Source organism: Urtica dioica, chromosome 9 (genome assembly GCF_054948205.1).
Source record: "Urtica dioica subsp. dioica isolate 48M chromosome 9, U.dioica_male_clone48M_v1_H2, whole genome shotgun sequence".
In the NCBI taxonomy this organism is placed as follows: Eukaryota; Viridiplantae; Streptophyta; class Magnoliopsida; order Rosales; family Urticaceae; genus Urtica; species Urtica dioica.
In genome coordinates this window covers 24,430,790-24,450,234 of record NC_142764.1, presented here as the reverse complement: position 1 = coordinate 24,450,234, position 19,445 = coordinate 24,430,790, and the positions used below count along the sequence as shown (strand labels likewise).

General features: G+C 36.8%; 3 protein-coding genes across 4 annotated transcripts; 2 read left to right on the top strand and 1 right to left on the bottom strand.

The window, feature by feature from the left end:
- Nucleotides 1-5,927: 5,927 nt before the first annotated feature.
- On the top strand, nt 5,928-13,192 carry VAL3 (VP1/ABI3-like 3). 2 transcript variants are annotated; one of them, XM_089625280.1, is made up of 15 exons: nt 5,929-6,343; nt 7,732-7,813; nt 7,993-8,097; nt 8,303-8,421; nt 8,560-8,642; nt 8,780-9,104; nt 9,310-9,406; nt 9,730-9,904; nt 10,110-10,189; nt 10,715-10,762; nt 10,860-11,123; nt 11,535-11,584; nt 11,772-11,885; nt 11,971-12,041; nt 12,114-13,192. In XM_089625280.1, exons 1-15 carry the CDS (start codon nt 6,198-6,200, stop codon nt 12,863-12,865), a joined length of 2,511 nt encoding a protein of 836 aa, XP_089481406.1. In that variant the 5' UTR covers nt 5,929-6,197; the 3' UTR covers nt 12,866-13,192. The 2 variants fall into 2 exon arrangements, with proteins under 2 accessions (XP_089481405.1, XP_089481406.1); XM_089625279.1 differs by having other exon boundaries at nt 5,928-6,343; nt 8,303-8,642.
- A 240-nt stretch (nt 13,193-13,432) lies between these two features.
- On the top strand, nt 13,433-15,239 carry LOC149386052 (syntaxin-124-like). The gene is made up of 2 exons (XM_089625793.1): nt 13,433-14,228; nt 14,608-15,239. The coding sequence occupies exons 1-2, from the start codon at nt 13,747-13,749 to the stop codon at nt 15,038-15,040; spliced, it is 915 nt and encodes a 304-aa protein (XP_089481919.1). The 5' UTR covers nt 13,433-13,746; the 3' UTR covers nt 15,041-15,239.
- Nucleotides 15,240-15,894: 655 nt separating this feature from the next.
- VPS28-1 (vacuolar protein sorting-associated protein-like protein) lies at nt 15,895-17,728 on the bottom strand. Its single transcript, XM_089626940.1, has 2 exons — nt 17,527-17,728; nt 15,895-16,908 (listed from the first exon to the last, which is right to left on the bottom strand). Exon 2 carries the CDS (start codon nt 16,730-16,732, stop codon nt 16,106-16,108), a length of 627 nt encoding a protein of 208 aa, XP_089483066.1. The 5' UTR covers nt 16,733-16,908; nt 17,527-17,728; the 3' UTR covers nt 15,895-16,105.
- Nucleotides 17,729-19,445: the final 1,717 nt, after the last annotated feature.

The following is a 19,445-nucleotide window of genomic DNA, read 5'->3' as shown; positions in this document are numbered from 1 at the left end:
GGGTGCTCTTTTTCCTCGCCGTCGCACCTTTTTAGAGGTCGATGAGGTTTTTTAGGATGCCAATTTTTAAATTTACATTCTTTTTTATTCTTTTTTCTACCCACTTAGTTTAAAATCCTTTCAATTATATCCTTCTATATAATTATTTATAATTTTTTTAAACGTTTTTTTTTATTTTTTATGAGGGGGTCCGAATCCCGTTAGGCGGGATTCCCGCTCTCGTCCCGTTACTTAACGGGACGGGACTCCCGTTTGGCTAAATAACGGGAGTCCGTTAATAACGGGAGCGGGAGTAGCGGTAAATACCGCTTAGCCAGGTTTGCATAATGTATACCTGTACCAAGTGGAAGACAATAGTCGGTTAAATTCATAGCTTTTGTTGATAAATATCTCATGGGAAAATAACTTTGTACCTTGTGTTTTTAATGAAATATCGAGTTTAATTTTTTATTTTAAAAAATATCGAGCTCATATCTTTTGTTTAACTAAAATGATAAAATTACACTTTAAAATAGACAACAATGTCACAAGTCTTCTTTTTATTGAATTTTTATTAACTTTTCATTGACGTTCACTATAACATTTATATGTAAACATCAATTATCATTATTCTTTCGCGCCATGTATGTAATTTATTTAAAAAAATACAAAATAAACAACAGTATCTTAATAGTGAAGAACACAAGAAGAGACAAATGGGTAAAAAGAAACAGTTGATAGTCATCATAATCACATATTCGAACAGAAAATCCATGATTCAGAGTTACAATTCGAACATGGAATGAAGTTATCTCTTGAGAGATATAAATTTTATTGTTTAATTTCAATTTAAGGCTATTTTTATTTCAAAATTGGGAATTTTAAAGTTAGTGTATTGGTTTGAATTTGATTCGATTTTTCTTATATAAGAGTTAATATCAATGAAAATGAGATTTGTGATACTATTATCCATTTCACTGTATAATTTTGCCATATTAGTTAAGCAGAGGTTATGAACTCGATATTCTAGAAAACCAAAGGTTAAACTCGACATTTCACTAAAACACGGAGTATATATGTGTGTTATTTTCAAAATATCCCAATTATATCCCACTGATGAAGCATTTTTTTCAAATTTGTGAGGGGCGATAAATTTAATTCAACTTCCATTCCGTTCTAGTAATATATGCTAAAATGATGGTATAAATATTTAATGTTTTCGAAAACATAAACTTAAATATTTATTCTTTTTTTTTTTCAAAAAAATATCTAATTTTAAGTTATAATTACAAAGTCTGTTAAGTTTGACGAAAATACACTTAGCGGTCTCAAATTAAACGCGATTTATTTTTTTTCTTCTTTAAATGAATCAAACATTAATAGTATCTTTTTAATGACAAAAATATTAATTAAAAATAACTTTAATATTATAAATAAACATTAATGATATTATTAAAAATATTTTAATATTAAAAATTAATAAAGAATTTTCTAAAATAATACTATTAATGTTTGATTAATCTTAAGAAATAAATATTATATAATTTTCAATAATATCATTCTTATTAATAAAATGAATTAATTAAGTATATTTTAAAAATAAAATTATAGAAATAATAAATCTTTTTTAATATAAAAACGTTTATAATTTAAAAAAAAAATAATCAAAAATGTTTTTTATAGTATCAATGCTTATGTATAATATAAAATATCATTTTTAATTAATTTTTTTCTATTTATTTAGTTAATTTGAAGAAGAAAAAAATTAAAATCACGTTTAATTTTAGGCCGTCATGTGTATTTTCATAAAATTTACCAAAATATTTTTAACAGTGCAACTAAAATTTAACATTAGGTATTTTTGTCGCGAAAAAAAGAATATGTATTTAAGTGTATGTTTTCGAAAACATTAAGTATATATGCCGCCATTTCCTCTTAGTTATAACACAAAATAGTTAAAATTTCAGATATTAACCACTTGAGTTAGTTGATTATATATATATATATATATATATATATATATATATATATTTTAAGGATCTAGTCAAAGTTTAATTTTATTAGAAAAATAGCTCATCAAGCCGAAGTAAGTTAATTAGCTTGATTAAATTAATTAATTTATTTCACTTTGATGAGCGTTTTTCCGAAGTAAATTAAATTAACTTAACTACTTAATTAATATACTTCGACATGATAAGTTATTTTTTGATAAAACGAAACTTTGAGTATTTAAAAAAATGTAAGTTATTGAACTACTGATATAATTACCTTATATATATATATATATATATATATATATATATATATATCGTAGAGAATTTCATTCATAAATCAAATGGTTAAAACTAATAACTTTATATATATATATATATATATATATATATATATATATATATATATATCTCGTAGAGAACTTCATTCATAAATCAAATGATTAAAACGAATAACTTTATGTTTGTTTTTTAAAAAAGACACCTCATTATGATATATTATTCTCTACTTCTACCTCATCACTTGTGAGTCGTGACGATCAATTATTTTGACAATTATATCATACTCCCACACACCAAATTGTGTGGTATTTCTTTTGGCTGTAAAGTGTGTAAGTATGCGATTATTAAATTAGTGTTTTTGAACATTTCAGAAAGTTAATGAAATAAACAAGTACAATCGTATGGATTGTGCCTTCTCTCTAACGCCAAAAAAAAAAAAAAAAAAAAAAAAAAACGTATGGATTTTGCAAAGATTAGCCAACTAGGTCACGTAATGTTTCGGTTTCTTCAAATACTATGATACAAAATAAACAGTAATAAACAAAAATAACCGTAGATGTAGCAAAAAGTTTAAGCTTTTGACAAAGAAACCATGCATGGGCAGATAGTAAAAGTTAATAATAATGACATCATGATGATTTAAAATTATATATTAATATACAATCACTACTATATTAATCTCCAACGTTAACATTATATTTGGTGTAATTGTCACACCAAATATAATATAATTTATACATCAAATTTTGATTTTTCTCCGGTAATACAACACCAAATTTTACACTAAAGAGAATAAACTAAGAATATGCTTTTGAATTAATTTTTTAAATTTCATTAGTTACTAATTATATGTCTGATTATATATATATATATATATAATGCAATTATATTTTATTTATTAATTATGAGTAATATTTAGTATAAATTAATAATGAATTATTTAAAAATATAAAAAAATATAATCATTACATAAATAGTACACACCATCAAAAAATATAAATATAAAAATGACATATTATTAATTAAATTAATTACTATAAAAATAAAAATTACATAAAAAATAGCATACTAAATTATTTAAATTTTATTGAATGTAATAATAAACTCTAAATAATTAAAAAATAGTTATTAAACTTAGATTAATTAAAAATGTGTGTTTTTAATCATGAATAAATTAAATTATAATAATGCTTAAATATTTGGAGTAATCTTGACACCAAATAAACAGTGCTATATCAAATTTAGTGTAACATTGTTTATTTAGTGCCGAGATTACATCAATACAGAATTTTATAATTTTAGAGTTTTATCATTGAAGAACTCCAACTTTATTTATAAGATTTTAGAGTTTTATATTAGAGATGATCCTAGTTTGCTACATCACCTCATGCGTACTCTCAATATTATCTTTTAAATAATGTTTCTATCAATACTGGTATTTTGTTTTTAGTATTCTTTATTGGTGTGATTTATTCAATGTGAATTGTGAAGGGATGAATTAATAACGTACCTTCGGACCCACCAAACTGGACACTGCAAAAGAAAGAATATATATATATATCTACACACACACATTAATATTAAAAAAAATCACATGGCTTTATTAGTACTAATAAAATCCAAATACGTATGAAAATTAGATCTACTGTTTAAGTGATATTTTTAACGAATATTTTAACAAATTAAGTAATAAATGATCAGATTAGCATATTAGTACGAGAATAAATGGAGACAAGAGATGGTAACCCACTTCGGCTAACTGTACCTATTTTTGAGGGATGAAACTTCTAATGAAAAAAGAAACTTCGCTAGACGGTAGAGTAATACAACTTAAGACAATCATCACTGCCTGTGGGCTAAGGCGGGCTAGGCCCAAGCCTAGGGCCCCATATGTGGATGGACCCACAAAAATTTACATTTTTTGCCTGTTTTTAAGAAAATTTACATTTTTTTACCCTAAAAATTTACACTTTGGGCCCATTTTCTAAAAAATTTACATTTTTTACCCTGAAAATTTAAATTTTTATTAGTATTATAGGGTCCCAAAATATTGAATCGCCTAGAGCCCCCGGTGAGTTTGGGCCGGCCCTGACAGTCATGTATGATCACCTTACAGGTCTCTTCAACTTCAAACTACCCTAGTAATTTATTACTCAGGTTATCGCTGTGTTTGAGCTCCCTTCACTTTCCACTTACACTCTCACAGTGTTTCAACAACGTTTTATAACAATACGTGTTTAAAATAACTTGAATATAACAAACTCTGTGACTAGCTCTAGCAATGGTTGTTCATCAAAACGGAGTAACACACACCCAGAAAAATGCAGAGTATTAGCAATGACGATTGCAAAGAGATACTAGTATCAGAAGACTGGGCTGCCGAGCGAGCGGAGGCAGCAGAAGGCGGCGACGGAGACGAATCGGAGGACCGCGACGACGGGGATGACGACCTCAGCGACGGGGGATCGAGCGGCGTGGACGGCGAGAGCGACTCGAAGAAGATGAAGGGGAGTCCAATTTTGGTTTGGTTTGGTCGCTCACATTTGATTTGGTCTGATTCCACAAATTTTATTGAATATATGTTTTAATAACAATATCTATTAGGATTCAAGAATTTCTTTTCATTTAATATTTATTTTATTTAAAAAATATTTATATTAAAAAAAGGGAAAAACTTGAAGAAATATATTGGCTGAAACGTCACGTCGGCAAAATTGGCTATTTCTCAAAATAAATGTAAACGTTTGCTAATATGCAATCTCAGCGTTTCAATTTGGTTAGTCCGCTAATTATTCTACAATATAATTATTGGTTTTTATTGGGGCGTACAAAAAAATATGATGTGGTAAAAATATGAAACTTCGTGTTAAAAAACGAAATATCAATGAATAAACAAAAGATGGAGCGACTAGTAAGTAGATTCCTTTCTACAACGTGTCATTATAAAACCATTTATTTTAGTTTTTGTGCTTATGAAACGTTGGTTATTTGAAAATTTCTAACGTTTCATACGGTTAGATAAATATATGTAAATAAAGTTAGGTACGTCATATTTTTGGCTATTTACGAAATATTTTGGTTATTCATGAAAAATTTATAATACGTTGATTAAAACACAAATACTTATATTTATGTGAGTTATATCGCTAAATTTCTAAAATTTATTTATGACATTGGGCCGTCTTAAATATAGTTGCTAGCTCAGAACCGTCCTTGGCTAAAATATCTTTATTTAGAAGTGGAATTTTTACCGGTTTTTTTTTTCTTCTTCAAGAAACGGGCAATATCCTTTTCAAGTTCACTTTCCGCATTGTTGGATTCAAAATTCAAAGAGGAATCACGAATTGGTATTCCCCTTCATTTCTCAAGGACAAAATTGTCATCACGAGTTAGTATTGTTAATCCCAAACTGTAAGCGCCAGATAATATTTTGTTGATTACAATTTACAATATAGAATAAATAAAGATACATTTAGTCAAGAATAAAATAGAATTTTATAATAACATCCATTCCCATTATTAGAAACAAGGAAAACAAAATACAGAGAGAGAGAGAGAGAGTGAGAGTGAGAAAAAGACAGTAACGACGACCCCAAAGAAACAAAGACCACACAGGAGACTCGACGTGTTTTTGAAGCCTCTCTCGAACAATATATATAATAATAATATTTATAAATTGTAATTACATTTATGGATTTCGTGTATTTTCTGTGAACTTATTATTTTCTCTCACTAAAAAGAAAAAAAAAACTTGGAGTCCATGCTCTTTCTCTCTCTAAAACCCTCCGTATCACAGATCAGGCCGCGAAGACCGCAATCTAGCTCGTTATCTGGTTCCCATGGAGTGATTTCTAGGGTTTCACTATACTCGCAAAGCTTTGGTTTGCTGTTTCATTTTATCGTTTGTGTCTTCTTTAGTCTTCGTTTCGTTTCCGAAGATTTTCGATGTCGACTTGTGCGTCGTCTTCGTCGTCCTCGTCGTCGTCGAAGCTCTGCTACAACCCAGAGTGTCAGGAATTGAAGCCTGAGAGGCCGAGAAAAGGTTGGCGTCTCCGTAACGGCGATTTTGCTGAGCTCTGTGATCGATGCTTGTGAGTTCATTTTTTATTTTTTTTTTATTTTTTTTATAGTATTTCTGTTTGGCTCGTTCTGTGGCGTTTTATTTGCATGAAAGCAGAGGTTTTGAGTTCATTTTTCCGATTTTAGCAACGTTTGTTACTAAATCTGGAGGGCCTTTGGTTAGTCGATTTCACGTCGTCGCTTCAAGGTTGAGGCTTTTGGTTTGATTGAGAGGTTATTTAAGGAGCTCGAGATTAGTTGAGTTTGAGCTTATCCGTTGACTTGGTCTTTTCATTTATATCTGCTGACTTATTTTCTTTTGAGATTCATGGCTTCCTTTCAATTATTGGAGATACGAAATCTGGATTGTTATTGTAATTTTCATCGGCTAATCTTGGTTTGCTGTTACTATATTCTCACAAAAATTCATGATAGAGAGTTCCGGAATGGAAACTTAGTTGCTATGCTTTCTGCTGAATTATAGCTTGCAAATCTTTTTTTTTTCCTTCCCTTGTATTAAGTTTTGGTTAAAAAGAAATAACTCAGTTTTTCATTTGTATAATGAAACTGAAACAGTATTCTTTTCCTATGAGTCAGAAATGCATATGTTGAAATATTCTTCCTTTACTTAATTTCCTGCTATTCTAGTGGTAGTGATTTCTGGGTGATGGAATTTTTCAACTGTTTAGTCAAAGACTTGGAATTGGGCTACGACTCTATACAATGTTGACCAAAGTTCCATTCGACTAATCAAATGTAAAATCTAATAACATTAAACTTGAAAAAATTTAGACTTCAAGGGAAAGTGAAACTCAATTAGGGTTTATACTGTCTTTTTAAAAAGGTTTATTTCTTTCTGATTGAAGACATACTTTTATGTGAAGATTTTTATATGTTTCGATGCAACCTTTTTAGTGTGAAGGAGATAGCTTACCAAGCTAACCTTTTTTTTCTTAAGAGAAACAAAATTTATAAAAGAAAAAAAGAGAAAGCTTTATGAAGGCCAAAGCAAAGTACAAACTGGACTAAAGACAAAGAAAAAACACATAATTCTGAAACAAAAGCTGATCACCAAAGTGCAATGAAGCGATTAATCTGATCTTATAGCTCTTCTGCAGTGGAATTTTGATTCTCAAAGATGTATAGGTTCTTTTGCGAGTAACATTCCTACTCTTGGCAAATATATGTGGAATATATTTAGGTCAGTGGGATTGTGTCAACTGTTCTATGATTGAGCTGTCTAATTGACAGCATAATAGACCATTTAGCCTTCAGGATGTCTTCTAATTCCTCAACTTTACTGATGTTGGTGATGTGAATCTTTTTCTTATCTTTTTAGTCTTACACTATTTCTTCTCTTCTCTGAGAATATTTTTGCTATATTTGTTCTAAAGCTTAAGCTGTATCTGTTTCTTTTAAGTTCCGCTTATGAAAACGGAAGATTTTGTGAGACCTTCCACAAAAATGCATCTGGCTGGAGGTGTTGTGAAACTTGTGGAAAGGTAATCAGAATCATCATATCTTCTTCTTCTTTATTTTATTTATTTATTTAAAGAGAATCATCTTATGGCTTCGATGACCAGTTATCTTATGTGTGGTCATCTTTAATATTTTCCATCTATCTTGAACTAGGTCTGGGATAACTTGGATTTAACTTGTACTGCTTGATATTCCTTTGCAGAGAGTTCACTGTGGATGCATTGTCTCTACTCAACTTCAAGCCTTTGTATTACTGGACGCTGGAGGAATTGAATGCATTGCGTGTGCAAGGAAAAATGTCTCTTTGGTAGGGATTAATTCAACTGTATGTTTTTGTTTCAATAGAAATAAAGTGTTCAATATTACTTTATGCAATGTTAATTGAATGAAAATTCTGCACCTTAAGCCTTAGAATTAAAATATTCAAATGATAATTGAACCATTATTTTTACGAGTACGGGCTGAAGAGAGTATTTTCTCGCAATTGAGTATAATCTACTTTTGCATCCCAGCCATCAAATCCAGCTTGGCCGTCATCTTTGTTTCTTCATTCGTCTACCCCCGAGAGGATCAAAGACTTATCTGGCAAAAATTGGTGCCAATTGGCTGGATCAGGACCTGTACCATGGAGGCAAGCCCCTGGCTTATTTGGCACGCCTATTCCATCACCCGAAATGAGTTCTAGGACTCCATATGAAGTTGACATTTCAAGTGCGCTTAACCCGCTTAGTACTGCTGAAAGAATAACTGTATCTTCCCTCGAAAACAGAAAAATTGAAGATTTATCTGAAAGATTACAAAATGGTTGCATGAAGCTCGGCGTCCGGGAAATACTTGAAAATGGGACTGCAGGTAATGATTCTTTTCATGCAATTTAAAAGGGGGTTAAACCAATTGGGTTGTAGAAGATGAGATTTTCTTCCACATTGAGAGGTGGATTAAGAATGATGTATGCCCTGTTGAAATGTGATGCAAATATATTATTTCAGGAAAGAAACATGAGGAGCCAATCAATCCATCTCTAAGCATGTCATCCTCTGTAAAGGAGGACCCGTCTCAATTCGGCTTGACTACGCCTTATACATCGACGACTGAAACAAATGAACAAAGTGGGGTTAATGGTGCAAGTTTGCGAACAACCCCTCCTTCATTGTCGAAGCAGTTTGCTTTAAATTTGCATAATGGGATTGACTCATCTGGTGAGGCTCAAATTCGCAATGCAAGGCCTCGAGCAGATGCCAGAGGAAAAAATCAGTTACTTCCGCGATATTGGCCTAGATTTACTGATCAAGAGCTTCAACAGATGTCCGGAGAGTATCCTTTCAATTTTTTCCGTTAATTTTGAAGGACAAGTTTGTTTTCAGAGATTTCATCGTAAAAAACATGTTCTTGTCTCATATATTCTTTCGTGCATTCATCAACCTGGGAAACCTCTTCTCCAGATTAATTCTTTTGGGTAAACAACAAATTTCTCGTTCTATTTTGCGTCAAGCTTTTATACACCTTAACCACTTATAAGCCCGAATGCTGTGATCACTCCTTTGTTTGAGAAAATGTTGAGCGCAAGTGACGCTGGCCGAATTGGGCGTCTTGTGCTGCCAAAAAAATGTGCAGAGGTGAGTTTGTTACCTGAGCTGAAATATGAACATTTTCTCTCATTTATCATGATGAATAATAAAGAGGGTTTTCTGTTTAATGATCTTTTTTGTGCTCACGTGGATACATCTATCTTGTGTTTTTATGATAACAAATGCTGTTTATAATTTTTGTATAACGTTAATTTGAGTTAGGATTTGTTTGTAAACTGAAGGACCATAATATAGATCTGTCACTAATTTTCTATCAATTTTGGCTGCTGGCTTATCAGATTGACTACATTTTCTCTTTGGGAATTCGTATTCCTAGCTAATAATAATTATTTTTTTCTTCCATGAGACAGGCCTATTTTCCCCCAATTTCTCAGCCTGAAGGATTACCGCTTAAGGTCCAGGACGCAAAAGGCAAGGAGTGGATATTCCAGTTTCGCTTCTGGCCCAATAACAATAGCCGGATGTATGTTCTGGAAGGAGTTACTCCTTGCATACAGTCCATGCAACTGCAAGCTGGTGACATAGGTAATTATTAACTCCTCTGCGTGTTTTCTCAAATACTATTTTCTTCACAATCCTTTATTCATCTGTTGGTGGGTGTGTGTGTGTCTGGCTGCATATGCATGCATGTACATATTGTTTTTCCCATGCATGTGGTGTTATCTTATGACAATAGTACACATGTTAGTTGCCAAGTTTTGCATCTAAATACTTGGTCCTTTTCCTTCAGTCACGTTTAGTCGATTAGAGCCAGAAGGAAAACTCGTCATGGGGTTTAGAAAGGCATCAGCCCCTGCGCCGTCAGATCAGGTTTGTCATTCTCTGATTCAAGCTCCAGAAGCTACACTTTTTTAAGCTTGATTGTTATTTTAGAAGGAAAACTTAACTTTAGAAACAAAAGTTTACTAGCAGTAGAACCAGATTTCAGAAACATGGAAGAGTATGTTAAGCTGGGAAGCTTGTAACTGAAACTATGTTTTTTTTTTTTTTTTTTTTTTTTTTTTTTTTTTTTTTTTTTTTTTTTTTTTTTCCTGGTTATCAGAATGTTCATATCTAGGAAAGTCATTTTACAATGCAATGATAGGTAGTGCAAGAAGCAAAAGTCTTTGGGCCTTCTAGGGTAGAATAAAATGGTTTAGAGTTGATGTAACATTTGTGATAGAACTAACTCCAGCTTGCCCAGGTTTGAGTACTGAGCGCTAAGTATGTGATCCAATCTAAAGCCTACATTTTACATAGCATTTGGTTTTAGTTTTTTGGTGTGTTATTTGGGCAAGTGTCAACCAGTTGCATCATAGTATGGGATTAATTTTTACGCACTGCTTCCATTTGCAGGATAATGACATGAACAAGAACGGAAACGGAGCTTCTATACGCGGAGATGTTAGTATTATGAATCTGAGTCTGGTTTTCTTTCTTCGAATGCATGTCACACTTAGATGTTAGCTCGAAATCTCTGATCTCTTTATCGATAAACCAGGCTGAAATGACAGATCCAAGTTCTTGGTCAAAAGTTGACAAGTCTGGATACATAGCAAAAGAAGTTATTGGAGCGAAACCGTTGATCCCTAGAAAAAGAAAGAGCAACATTTTAGGTTCTAAAAGTAAACGACTTCGAATTGACAATGAGGACATGATGGAGCTGAAGCTGACATGGGAAGAAGCTCAAGGATTGCTCCGTCCCCCGACCAATCATGTTCCCACTGTTGTGGTAATCGAAGGGTTTGAGTTTGAAGAATACGAGGTACTATGCTTGTTTCTCTCTCTTATAAGGATTCGGAGTATGCTTTCATGTCCTTTAATGTTTAATCATACAGTAGCAAGAAAAGGTGAGCAACTATGCTGCATTGAAAAATTGTAAACATGACTTGTGTTTTGCCGAGGGGCCTTGAATATCGCCGATGGAATATTCTCCTGGTCCCATAAGACATTATAATATTGCTGTGTCATCCGCAGATCAGTTTTTTTTTTTTCTTTCAGTAAAAACATGAACGAAATTCCCTTATACCAATTTTATTGTTACAAATTTCAGATTTTGGAATGATTTCAGACACTTGAGTTGCATCGGTGTTTTCTCTTCTATTTGATACTTTTGCGAGTATAAGTAGACTCAATGTATAATCTCTGTATTTGAACTCAACAATTACCATTTCAGGATGCTCCAGTAGTTGGCAAGCCGACCATATTTGCAACGAATAGTTTGGGGTAAATTACTTCAAGCTTCAGAATTTATTTTTTTGGCTCGGATGATATTTTCAATCTTGTCTTTGAATATTCTTATTTGACCGTCTACTGAGGTAGAATAAAAAAACTGTGGAAAACAAAATCTGAAGAAAAGAAATGGGAATATACATCGTTTTGAAGTTCCAACACCATTTTCTATATTATTCAGAGAGAAGATTCAATGGGCTCAATGTGAAGACTGCTTCAAGTATCGCAAGTTGCCCGCTGATGCTCTTCTGCCCTCTAAATGGACCTGCTCCGATAATTCATGGGACCCAGAAAGGTACCAATTGCTTAAAACGAATATCGACGAATCTTCGCTTCTCCTCTGGTACTCTGTTTCATTTGTTGAGAAAAATCGCTCGCAGATCTTTTTGTTCGGCCCCTCCAGAATTGAAGTTGGAAGAGCTCGAAGATCTGCTACCCGCCTCTGTTTCAGGTATAGTTGTTGGTATTACTAAACATTTTTCATGAATACCCAGTCGCTAAAATCCCCAAGCCTTTTGACCAGTCGGCTCCAAGAAACTAAAGGCGGTGAAACAAGACGTGGAGAATCTGGAAGCCCTCGAGGGTCTCGACACGCTGGCGAATCTGGCCATTTTGGGCGAAGGAGACGCGCCCGGCCACGCCACGACCACGAAGCACCCTCGGCACAGGCCGGGCTGCTCGTGCATAGTCTGCATTCAGCCGCCCAGCGGCAAAGGCCCGAAGCACAAACAGAGCTGCACGTGCAACGTTTGCTTGACCGTCAAGCGTCGCTTCCGAACCCTAATGCTCCGGCGTGAGAAGAAGCAGTCCGAGAAGGACGCCGAGACCACCCGCAAGAAGCCCAACGCTCCGATCCCGGCCCCGGCCCCGGCTCCGCCTCCGCCGGCGAAATCGCCGGACGACAGCGCCGGAAACAGCCCGGAAGAGCCGGTGAAGACGAAACCGCCCTCGACGACGAGCTCGCCTTTCAAGGGCCAGATCGACCTTAATATCCAGCCGGAGCGCGAAGAAGAGCTCTCGCCCGGCTCGGACCACGTCAGCACGATGAAGTTGCTCCAAGACGCCACCGAGAGGTACCTAAAGCAGCAGAGACTGTTGTCGGACTCGGTTTGTAGCGAAGCCCTGTTTGGGAACCAGTCTCAAAAGGTCGACGGAGGAGACGCGGGGAAGCCCGTGGACCTCGGAACCAGCGATCACCGAGATACCGATGCCGAGACTACACCGCCGCCTTTAGCCATGAAGCCACCATCGGTATCACCGGCGGCGATAGGATAAATTTTCCGTCGGGTAGCTAGGACTTGTACACATACCAAGTGATCAGGTTTGTACATAAGTGGGAGAGCGTTAGGAATAGGTGGGTTTTATATTTATTTGGCCGAGAAGAGAAGATAAACAGTTTGCTTGGTATTAATTATTTTGATTGATTGTAGACCCAAAGTGCAATATTAGGTATAGTGAAATGACGAGGACAGATCTGATGAGTATGGCTGGTCTGAGCCCATTGTGTCGTAGAGGCTCAACCATGTAATGTAACATAGTGACTGACAAAATCTTTGTTTACCCGGCCAGCTTAGTGAATTAGAAATTACACTCGGGTTTTCACTCGCCGATGCAACACTCATGCACTCTCTCTCTCTCTCTCTCTCATGTTTACCATTAGCAAGGTAAAAGGTTAAATTCCGAGTAGATATCGCTTCTTAATCTGTATGGTTACTGAGCTGTTTCCTTCCACAATTGCAAAGGGGAATCCTTTTGAGGCAATAAAGTGGGACCACCACGTAAAAAAAAAAAAAAAAAAAAAAAAAAAAAAAAAAAAACTAATGTAGTTGTGAGCAAGAAAATTAGAACATCCATAATTAGTCTTAGTTATAAAGAAACGAACACAAAAGGTAGTAATTTGGCTGGTCCTTATTAACCCCTTTACAAAGCAAACCCCCAAAAACTCTCTCCCTAACACCGTCCCTTAAAAATCAAATCACCAAAAATAAAGAACCTTCGTCCCTCGTCCATTCCTTGCCGTACCAATCATTCCCTCTTCCACGTACCAACAATACTCACTCCTGCATGGTTTTTTTTTCCTCTCTCTCTTCTTTTCTTTACGTGATCTCTAAACAAAATCCAATAATCCACATAGAATTTTGTGATCAGCAACAAAGATGAACGACCTGTTCTCGAGCTCGTTCAAGAAATACTCGGACCTGAAGAGCCAGCAGGGATACGCGGATGACGTGGAGTCGGGGAGCGGCGCCGCGAACCTCGAGAAGTTCTTCGAGGACGTGGAGGCCGTGAAGGACGACATGGCGGCCGTGGAGAGGCTCTACAAGAAGCTCCGAGACGCGAACGAGGAGAGCAAATCGGTCCACAACGCTCGCACCATGAGGGACCTCCGCTCGAGGATGGACTCCGACGTCGAGCTCGTCCTCAGGCGAGTCAAGCTCGTCAAGGCCAAGCTCGAGGCCCTCGACCGCTCCAACGCGGCCCACCGTAACCTTCCCGGCTCCGGGCCCGGATCCTCCGCGGACCGCACCCGGACCTCCGTCGTCAGCGGCCTCGGAAAGAAGCTCAAGACCATCATGGACGATTTCCAAGGCTTGCGAGCCAGAATGCAGTCCGAGTACAAGGAGACCGTTGAGCGAAGGTATTCATTGTATTTCAAAAAATTACAGAATCATATTCATTATTCTATAATTAATTATATATCTCAAATTCTAGCGGTTTAATTCCAAAATAGTGAACTCCAAATTTTATTCAAGTTCGTCTCTTTTTTTTTTTTTATTATTCAAAATGTTCATCAAAAGAAGTTCAATTCTGATATTCTTTATCCACTATTTTTTTTAGTGAGGATTTTTATGCCTACCGTGAATAAATTATATAGGATTTTATGGGTATATATGAAAAAATCATATAATTTTGGGCCAAAAATGTAAAAATTTTAATTTTCAAAAGTTGAGTCCTAAATGGGATTTTGAATGTATACTAGTTTGTATTTGAAAGTAATGTTAGTGGCGGGGAATCAGGTATTTCACGGTGACGGGGGAGAGAGGGAGCGAGGAGACGATAGAGGAGCTGATATCGAGCGGCGAGAGCGAGATGCTGGTGCAGAAGGCGATAGAAGAGCAAGGGAGAGGGCAGATAATGGACACGATATCGGAGATCCAAGAGAGGCACGAGTCGGTCAAGGAGATCGAGCGCAGCCTCCTCGAGCTCCACCAGATATTCCTCGACATGGCCGCCCTCGTGGACGCCCAGGGCCACCAGCTCAACGACATCGAGACCCACGTCGCCCACGCCAGCTCCTTCGTCCGCCGCGGGACCCACAGCCTCGAACAGGCCCGCCACTCCCAGAAGTCCTCCCGAAAATGGACCTGCATCGCCGTCGCCGCCGGAGCCGTCCTCGTCGCCCTCCTCTTGTTCCCACTCCTCATTCAGCTCCTGCCACGTCACCACTGATTCCCATTCCACAATCCACCCCAAACACCCATATGACTTTAGAGTGTATTTAACTTTTTCCTTCCTATTCTTAGAAAGTAGGGATAAGAATGTGTACATGATGAATTGGTTCTGGAGTGGAAGAAGGGGAAGAAAAAAAAAAGGTAACAAAACAGCTATTGATTTCTCTCATTTTAATTTTTAACCAAACGAGTGGATGATGGGTTATTTAATATTTATGATTTAACGGCTTGGTAAATTCAAGAAGAATAAAAAAAAAAAAAACACTTTTTGTAGTTGTTGTTTAGGACGATTCTTTAAAGTGAAAAGTTAATGCAATCAATACCGAATCTGAACAACACTTTTACATTAGTTACCGTAAAATAAATATAGCTTCAGAGAGATTTCGAGAAATGGTTAGAAGAAGACACGGAATAATGTAGAGGAATGGTTGGGCATTTCTCCCAATGCAAAATAATAAATAAATAAATATAAAAAAAAAACGAGAGCATTAACTTGCAGCTTTCTCTATCAAGCACGCAGAGAGAGAGAGAGAGATTCACTGCGGTGTAACGAAACAAAGAAAGAAACCTTCGAGAGAGCTTCGCAATCTTACATTTTGCTCAGGGCTTGTTTAACTAATGAGCCTATCTAGGCACAGAAACAAAATTCAGAAGTACCAAACTCCAGTTTTGGGGACCATATCTTAAATCGTGCATCGAGTCATAAATGATCATCGCAGAGGATCCTCCAACCGATACACCGAGAAACGAACTTAATTACTATTACGCCACTAAAAACACCAGAGCAAGAAAGAGGCCATTGTAGAACCAAGTTACTACTACTACTACTCTAGAAGATCATACCCTCCATGATTGGCATTAATAAACAAAGACATTCATAAGAACAAAAATAGAAAAGTGTATTAAGGCTTCCACAAACATTAGTCCCTCTTCATCCCCAACCCCATGTAAACAAAAATACCATGAAAAAGACACTATAATAATTTCAAGATCAAATTCCCATCTAAATTCTTATTTACAAAGGAAAAAGGAAAGAGCTTGGACCGAAATCGGAGAACCCCATCTAAGCTCCTCTGGGCAGAGCGGCCATGAACGAGTTGTAGGAGGACTCGAGGTCGAAGTGAAGCTGGCGGGCCTGCTGGTCGGTGAGCTCGTCCGCGGCGCCCATCTTCGCCAGCCTGGCGATCCACTCGGCGAGCCTGACGCGGCCCACGAAGTCCGGCGGGAGGAATGCCAGCTTGGCGAGCGAGTTTGCCAGGTCAGCGAGGACCGGGTGGACCTGGTCAACGGCGAGCATGTTGAGCTTCAGCGAGTCCATGGCCGTGATGAAGTTCTGCGTGCACTCGGCCACGGCCGCCGCTGAGGTCGATGACGTGGCGGCGGCGGTGGAGCGGTGCTCCACGGTGGCGGGGACGCCGGAGATGACGAGGCGGTTTATGGCGGCCGGGCAGTCCATCTTGTAAGTGTCGGCGAATCGCTCGATGCTCGGGACCGTGTCTTTGAGCGACGAAGATAGGGTCTTGAAGTGGGCTATGAGCTTCAGGCACTCCGTCTCGTACTCCGACGAGGGAACGATGTCCCTCACGTACGCCTTCTCGAGCTTCTCCGTCGCCTTTATGATCGCGTACAGCTCCGCCAAGTTGTCGTACATCTCTCTCTCGCGCTTGTCGTTCCAGAGCTTGACCTCCATTGTGGGTTTTTTTTTTCTTTTCGGGATTGGGAATATCTTGTGGTGGATTAAGGTGAAAATAGGGTGTGGATTCTGGGGGGGTTTGGGATTTGGGGTTTCGGGTAATGTTGAGTGCTTTGTGGAGGACTTTTTGGAGAAGAGAACGGGTCACGCGCAAAGAGAAAGAACCTTCTTCACTGATGTAAAGTCACATTTGAGAAAAAGAGAGAACAAAAAAAAAAAGAAAAAAAAAAGAAGAAGAAACAGAGTGAGAGAACTAGTCTATGATCTAATCTATCTATTTCGTGACATTCAAAATGAAGCTAGTTGAACTAAACGACCGAGCCCCAAAAAATATGTCAACATTACGCGGTTTGGGAATAGAAATTAAAAAAAAAAAGAAAAAAGAAAAGAGGGAAATCCTACGCTATCTACTTGAAAAAGCCCTAATGTATCTCTAAGGATCTGTAGGGTTGACGAGAGAAAAGCAACAAGGAGGAAAATGATAGTTCCGATTCAAAAACTCGGACTTTGACCTAACCGCGGAATAGTATTCATAACCAGCCCTCTTTCTCATCATTTTCTTCCCTTTCACTCGGAAACCAAACAGGGAAAAAGAATCCCCCAAAGCTGCAAAGAAAATCAAAAGGAACGAATCGAATTCCAAAGCTCCTAAAGAATCGAAACAGAACACCACCCAAAAGACGAGCCTAATTTCACAAATCTACGGCTACACGGCATATTCAAACAGAGAACAAACCAAGAGAAAAATGAAAAATCAGAGAGAGAGAGAGAGGGAGAGAGAGAGAACTCACGGTAATGAGAAAGGCGTAGCGGAGCTCTGAGTGTATGTGTCGGAGAAGAAGAAGAGGAAAAAAAATAAGAAAATAAAAAGAAAATAATAATATGATGAGAGAGAGAGAGAGGTTGCGTGTGGGGTGTCGTCTAATATTATTGCAGCTTACGGCATCTACGTGTAGCAGTTGAAATATTTTTGAAAAAAAAAAATCCAATTTTTTTATTAATTTATTTAGTATCGTTATTCAAGGGCGAGCAACTAATTCAGGATTTCCTCTTTAATTTAGTTTGAGATTTGAGTCGAGAATTGAATACGCCGCTTGGGAGGGTTCTGCTACGCTGCTCTGACGCCGCAGGGAGGTTCCATGGAGCTGCTCGTGTTTGTTGGGATGTGATGATTTCACCTCCCTGGGCCCCACCCCAAATCAAAATCCTTTCAATTATTGCAATTTCAAAATACAAATACAGTTAGGTGTTAATTCACAAACCATTGTCGCATCTTACACCCTCCTATTATAATAATAATAAAAAGAAGCATAGGAAGCAGATTGTAAATTTTTAATATATGAGTTGAATAGGTAATAAATTTGGGTGGTGGGGATCAATAATCATGCCGGGAATTCACTCAAAAACATGTCCAACAAACATATGATAGGGTGGCTAGCATAACTGATGCTCCTAGTACGGTGGCTCAATTTATTATTGTCCTAGATTCACTTTGATTTTTATTTAACCACTTTTTTGGTAATTGGAAAATACAATAGAGTTAATGCAAGTGTAACTCAGTTGTGAAACAGTATAGGTAAAGTGGAGTTGTCCACGCTCCCTTCATTTAACCCACATAATCAACAACATAAATATTCAAGAGAGTTATATAGTTCAATTCCCTATATTAAAATTTTAGCCGAAATTTTTAAAAATTTAGAAAATAGTCCAAACTCAAACAAGACGCATGTGTTATATTATGAAGATATAAGTATGAGTTTGACTATTTTTTTTTAATATTTGAATAATTAATCTTTAATTTTAATTAAAAGTAGCCTGAGTGACCCGTTTTTTCTTAAAAAGAATTCTAAACCTAGATCTAAAAGTTTCTTTCTTCTATCCCTTGAAGCTAAATATGGATGGGACTCCAATCACCGGCCGGATTCCACTTGGTATTGGGGGAGAAGGTGCAGCGGAATGTGGCCGCTGAAAAAAGGGGAAACGGTGGAGCATGGTGATGGAAGTGCGGCGTGGAAGATGCAAATTTTTGGTGGGACGTGTCATGATAGTGGTGCTTCGACTTGAGTCCTCGGCGACAGTGCGACTTGGCTCCTCGGCATTGGTGCGGCTACCGGGCCATTAGCTCGTTGGCGACTACGGTGTGTCGTACGGTGGTTGCGGCGTGTTTCTTCAATTTCATTGGTGGAAGTTTCCGATTCGTAGGTTTGGATTTGTGCCAATGTGTGGTATGAGTGGAGCCTTCAAGGATGTTGATATCTCTTGGTCATCTTCCTCTCTTCATCTAAATGATGGGTTTTAGCCGTTGTCCATCAAATGTAGGTGGTGATGTTTGATTTTATTTTGGGTTTTTTTTTTTTTTTTTTTTTTTTTTCTTCTTTCAATTTTAGAGTGTTTGGAATATTTTATCTTTTTGTTGCGTTTTATTTGGTATGGTTTGTTTTGAAGAAGGATTAGTTTATATCTGATATCCTGGTGTGAATTTTCTATTAGATTTTTTTTATCTATATATGTTGAAGAGTCATCTTATTCGTGATCATCGGATCTAGTTTGATTGGTCTTTCAAGCTCAGCCTCTTTGCAGATTTTCGACGACCACTTTCTTTTCCTTATTCCGATCCCCAAATCTATAAATTTGGTTCTAATCAATTTTGCGAGAGAAGTGGGGGACATTGATGGAGTAGGGTTGGTGGTTGAAGTGTTCATAGAAATCG